Source organism: Leptinotarsa decemlineata, unplaced genomic scaffold (assembly GCF_025532065.1).
Source record: "Leptinotarsa decemlineata unplaced genomic scaffold, Ldec_3_MD MMD2_tig00026330_RagTag_RagTag, whole genome shotgun sequence".
NCBI classification, from domain to species: Eukaryota; Metazoa; Arthropoda; class Insecta; order Coleoptera; family Chrysomelidae; genus Leptinotarsa; species Leptinotarsa decemlineata.
Genome location: NW_027412690.1, coordinates 11150987 through 11157402, shown reverse-complemented (window position 1 = coordinate 11157402; position 6416 = coordinate 11150987). Strand labels below are relative to the sequence as shown.

Here is a 6416-nt window from a genome sequence, read left to right as displayed (position 1 = left end):
GCAAGATAGCATACACTTCCACCTGAAAGAGGGATGTGTATTATAGTCCTAGCGATATAAACATTTTGTAATTATCAGAATCTACGGTCAATATTTCCTGTATTGTCACTTTTTGTTTTGCAAACCCCTCATGTGTGAAAGAAAACGTCAAAAAACGATGCACTAGAAAATTCAACCCAGCACGTTTGTGCTATTCACAGTGATCTGAACAAAAGCAAATAAGTTTTATAAAGCCAAACTCTAAACACAGTTTATTTTTGTTTCATAGATTTTTGCAATTTGGTAAATTTTCTTCAATATCGTTTCTTTTTAAACTACTCAATTCAGAAGTTTTTCATATGCGCAGTGGACTTGTATAACAGCTGCTGGGTTCATTTCATTTGGTTATCAAACATTTGACGGTATTTTTATTTGATTGTTCAACTAATAAAAAATGAAAGAATATAATTTATTCGAATGTTTTTCTTCAATTGTTATCGTGAGGATTATGAATTCAGGAAGAATACAATTATATACATTCAATCTTCAACGTTTATTCAAGATAAAAATGTACAAGAAAACGGGAAAACTATTGTTGCCTCAGTCGCCATAGTTATCTGAAAATGATTTCGGAAATTCAAATAACTTATAAAATAAAAACAATAAACCATGTACAACGCAATAATAAACATATAAATAAATAAATGGCGTTTGCATCAGAACCTTCACCATCCCCAACTAAGTTTAGTCATTCAGTAGCGGTGAAAAGGAACCACAAACGGGTTGTGTTTATACAACTTGCTGGATTCCTGGTGACCTAAAAGGCTCTGCTCATCAGCGCCATTTTTGTGAGAGTACACGGCCTCGTTTCCGGCAAACTTGTTGCCCCCGTATTTCCCTTGACTGGCGTCCACTTTATCAACCAGATGCTCATTGCTATAATGGCCTTCCTTCTTATTCTCCCCGGAGGCATATTTTTCTTCTTGGTTACCGCCTTTGAAAGAGGAAGCCCCGTTTTCTCCGAAATTTCCTGTCTGGCCGTTGAAAACGTAATTTCCCCCTTCGTCGTGAGCTTCGTCGTAATATTCTTCCGTCTTGCCGTTCTCGTCTTTGTGGTGGGAGGTTTTGAAACTCTTGATTTTGTGTCCCTTCTTGTGGCCTTGTTTTACGGTTTTTTCTTCGCCATTCTTACCTAGAATTAAAAGAGCGTGAAATTGGATTTGCTTTGAAATCGAACGGAATCGTTTTTTTTGCGCCAGGATCGAAGTTCATTGTAGTATTGAGTAATGTTTACAACTGAGTTGGCAGATTTGCTACGTTTCGCGAGGTAGTTTTGAAGGACTAGAATATTCTTTTGTGTCTCGATAAACTAATTGAGTAATTTCATAACCAATCAAGAGATGGATACACATGGGCTGTTCAAAAAATAAGGTAAATGTTTAAATTTCCCGTACATTGGATTAGCAACTTTTATACAGTACATTTCTTTCCCCCTCTTTTATTTTTACAACGGGCCAACTTAAAAAATTTAAATTTGGGATAATGAAATTAATGCATGAATACTTTATTTTAAAGTGAAATTCAAGATGGCGACTGGTTGCCATCTGAAAAAAAAAATCAAGTGGAAAGGGGGGTCTTGTGATACATCATTTTGAAGCTCCTGACGGAATCTTCACGACCCTAGAATATGATGTCAATATCTTCAACTACTACAAAATGGCGGAACTTTTAATAAATTCCTGCATACATTGACATTTAAATACATAATATGAGGTTATAAGCTTGAGGTCAGTTCAGAAGATGCTCGAAATCGTTGCCTTAAACTTCTTGACACATGAACAGCCTACCCGATATTTCACGCCGAACATTTTCGAAGACAGTGACGTCAATATCTCTACAAATATTTATTATTCTCTGCCGTATATCCAATATTGAATCAGGTTCAGTTTGGTACACCTTTTGCTTCAAATTGTCCCATAAAAAGTCCAGAGGTGTCAAATTTGGCGAGCGGGCTGACCATTCTGTAGGACCTCGACGGCAAATCCAACGACCGGGAAAATTAGTATCCAAATAATGTGGTGGTGCTCCACCACATTTTACTCCAAACACAAATCGACGATTTCAGTGATGAGTGACGTCGAATGACTATTAGAGAAGTCGCTAAGGATGTTAGCATATCTGTTGGCTCATGTCGCTCAAAATTTTTGGAAATTTTGGGCAAGAAGCGTGTGGCAGCGAAGTTTGTTCCAAAATTGCTAAATTTCAACCAAAAAATATTCATCCGCCACTATTCAGAATGGGGGTGTTATTCTATAGTTCAATCTATACTATCATACAATGTCATCTTGTGGAGAGATGAGGAGTGGATCGTGTTTTTATAGCTGAGAAAAGAATTCTTCGCCTAATTTTTGATCTAGATAGAACCGAATCATGTAGACTCTCATTTAAACGAAATAAAATTTTGATTGAAAGTCTCTCTTTTTGGCCGGGACTCTGAAAAATTTCTCCGATTTCAAAAAGTTCAAAATGAATCTCAAAGAGTTTTTAATTGATCGGACTATTTATTCAGTGGGAGACTTCTATATAAGTGACCGTACATAATGTGTGTACTATTTATATGTATTTGAATGTATATTGTATATAATAAATGTTATATTTTATTCTGTATATTGTTTTTCTAAATATACTTGAATGATCTGAATTGTATGATCTAAAAGGAATAAAAAGTATTATTATTTTTATTAAAAAATTGGTCAAAACTTTTCAAACACTCGGTTCATACCCATGTAAACTCCAATTCTCCACTTAATTTTTAGTTTTGGAAATATTTTCAGATTTTTCTAAATAATAATTCGAAATGCAAAACATGTTTTGGAAATCTCCGTAAAAAATGCTGACAAAATAGTCTGAATGTATATTTCAATAATTATTTTTTTAGAATGAATTTGGCCCCAGCGAAATTTTTTGTGAGTGCCTTTTATCAAACAGAAAGAAGTATTTAATAATTTTGTGGAGAATATAAATAATCAATAAGTGCATCGAATCTAAGTTGTGAGTTTCAGAGATATCCAATTTGTTCAACCAATAATACAATATTCGATTCCATGAATAGTCAAATCAGTCATAATTCTTATCATTTGTCTTCGTTAATCTATGTAACTACACTTGCAACAAAACTCAAGGACATGCACGTGCCAATTTACTATGAAAGAATTACTCATTTTTTGTATTTCGCAATTGAAATTTTGCAGTTGGAAGCCGTTGTTTGAAAACTCACCTTCTTTATTGAAATGTTGACCTCCGGCATATTGCTTTCCATCCTCGTATACTTTCTTCTCGCCATCGGCATTATTGTAATATCCAGAATCGCCCTTAACGTCTTTGACAGCAACTTGTCCATTCGAGTATCCAGAGTCGCCATAATTGACTTCCTCCCCCTTCTTGCCTTGGCTCTTTTCGTAGCTTTCATCATTAAAGTTCTTCTTGCCACCGCTGAAGTTCTCTTTTTCTATGGCCTCTCCCCCATACCCTTGCGGTCCCACCAAACCAATTCCTGCACCGCCATATCCAGCTCCAGCACCAATCAAACCCGCCCCTGCGTAACCAATTCCTTGTCCCCCAAATGGACCCAAACCGCCATTAATTGGACCATTGATACCCCCATATCCTACGGGAACCACTCCAAGAGGAGCTATGTTCTTGCCAATGTACTGCCCCCCAAGGGGTGCCTCCAGTCCTATAGTTCCAATGGGTGCTAACTTTGCTCCAAGATATTGGCCTCCATACCCTCCACCTCCCGCGATAAACCCCGCCCCACCGAAGCCTTGGTTTCCAATTCCTCCCAGCCCAATATGTGAGGGGTAGTAGCCACCTTCCACGACGTGGTATCCATGTACGGGTACATTGGATGCAGCTGTTTTCATCACATCTTCTGTTTCGTAACGGTACTTGTAGACTGGGGCATTCTCACACAGAGCGGTACCAAATAGAAGAAATAATATACAGAGACTGTTCATTTTGATTGAGAGATCGATTGCAACTAATTTGCAAGTGAGTATAATTAGGTATTTATAGTTACGGTTTTGTAAAGGAAAGCTGTGGTTCACTGGTTTGTTGGCTAGCTACAGGGTTATTCATTTCGACTGGTCATTTTACTTTCTGTTTTTTTTTATTTCGAGTAAATGAAGTGTGGCGACACGGCGATTTCCTTGACACAAACATCAGCTAAGTTGGATTATTAATTTAAACCCGGATTTTTCAGTTTTTGTAGTGAAGTCGGCGTTACATATAAAATACATTTGTACCAACAATCTCTTATTTATTACGTTGTAAATCACTTTCCACGAATGTTTATATTTTCATTATGAATGTTAGGTGGAAGTCAGAACAAAGTGACCTGATGGGATTTTTCTTTCGTTTTTGTGTTTTGGATATTTTCGAGTCACCCTTCCAAGTTAGTCTAACGAATTCCTTGGAAATAACTCAGTTTGTCAGTTGAGATATTTCAAATTCCAAAAGGTTGTTTCAAAAGTTTTGTCCTTTTTGTAGCTCCATATTTCAATAACTGTTCATTCTACTATGGTGAATAGTAATCGATAGAGAATTATGTACCCTTTACATTGATGCTGGTAATTATTTCACCCCGTGTGGTGACCTGGATCTACACTGCAATAATAAGATATATGTTAACGTACGGAGCCATTGCATGGGGACTGAAAGTTCTACAAGCAAGAGCCATCCAAAAATTATACCAAATACAGCGAATGGCTTGTTTAAACATCACAGGAGCCATGAGAACAACACCAACCGCGGAAATGAAATTAATTACTGGTCTGACCCCTCTGGACCTGTACACAGCATAGGTAACAATCTATGCTATGACCTGTACGTTAAGGAGGTTGCGTTGATGGCCATGTTGCGATTGCGCACGGCTGGTGTGAACCTTGAAGTAGGAATGGGTCAATTGAGGCTGAGCCTATGGCAAGAAGCGCTTACTGCGCAACCTTTGCAGCAGGCAATCAGTGATGTAATTGAACCCAGATTTGTGTTTAATGAATCCTACAAAATACAAATAAAACAGAACACTGAGTCAGTCAAATGCAATACGCATACATACAGACGGCTCAAAAACTGAAGAAGGCTTATGATGTGCCATGTACTACAGATCACTAAGCCTAAGGAGTAAGGGGGGAATTGGAAAAAATACCAGCGTGGTCCAAACAGAACTGGTTGGTATAGTATACAGTATAATGTAAGTTTTCGGTGATTCATTGTATTTTTGATTAACATTTTAGTATAAGATTATTCCTGAAGTATTTTCCCCGTTTCATTACAATAAATATTCAATTAAATATTCAAATGAGTTCTTTCATTATTTCGGATGAATGATGAATGGGTGAAACAGCGAATAAAATCCTCTCGTTAATAAACCAAGCGAGTACTGAGTTGCGGCAATAGAATAACAAGAAATGAACATCAAAGCGTTATATTATTCCTATCATTAATTAGTACGTTGAGAGCGCAAGCTGCGGTTTTTTTCAATAGAAATGAATATCTTTCCTGTAGATGAATTTCTTCATTCCTGCAACCATTCACTGATTATGGTGGAGAAAAAATTCAAGGAAAAGTGCTAACAGTAGACGATCCTCATTCTCAGAAGTTAAACCTTGGGGAAAATTGCATAATTCAGGAAATTTCCCAGAAATTTGCGTATTAGGGTTAAAGCGATCTGTTGGCGTGTGTCCGTTCACATTAATCAGATTTAATCGGTTCAAATTTGCGGAACCGTGAAAATGATTGTTCTAATGAAATTAGCAGTGTTACTGAAACTATGTTCAACACGTGAAATCATTCGCTGAGGCAAGTTTTTCAATAATATAGGGTCCTCCAACAGGGACTTGACATTTGGTAATGGCCATTTTGTTGAAGATGTCAAATCAGTCTGTTTGGCCAAATCACACGTTAAAAGGTGAGACCTCGTTAATCCTTAGCTCGCACAAGTTTCAACTTCTGAGGGTTGTCGTTCGTGGGGGTGCGACAGCTGGTTAACGGAAAACAGATTTTAAATCACCATGTAGGGTAGCATTTAACAAAACATGCAAATAATAAAATTGTTTCATCAAAATTGGTGTTCTGCTCGGGCAACGTACCGCGCGCTACCCCAATTTTACGGTCGCCATAATCGTCCTACCAAGAGGACTATCACAATGAGGTGGATAAATTTGAGTCCACTAGTTCGCTTAACGATCGACCAATACCCGTACGTCGAAGAAACGCTAGATCTGCCGAAAACATCGCCGCTGTCTGTGAGAGTTTGCAGGAGAATCCGAGGCAGTTGATTTCGCGTCGCTCACAAGAACTCGGCCTTTCGTAGACCAAAACGACAAGAAATGTCAGTACGACAATGAATATCGTTGGTCAGTTAGAATATTCTCATT

General features: G+C 37.6%; 1 protein-coding gene across 1 annotated transcript; it reads right to left on the bottom strand.

Moving 5' to 3' along the window:
* Positions 1-517: 517 nt before the first annotated feature.
* Positions 518-4030, bottom strand: LOC111505355 (uncharacterized). Its single transcript, XM_023160146.2, has 2 exons — positions 3257-4030; positions 518-1171 (listed from the first exon to the last, which is right to left on the bottom strand). The coding sequence occupies exons 1-2, from the start codon at positions 3993-3995 to the stop codon at positions 732-734; spliced, it is 1179 nt and encodes a 392-aa protein (XP_023015914.2). The 5' UTR covers positions 3996-4030; the 3' UTR covers positions 518-731.
* Between the last annotated feature and the right edge of the window lie 2386 nt (positions 4031-6416).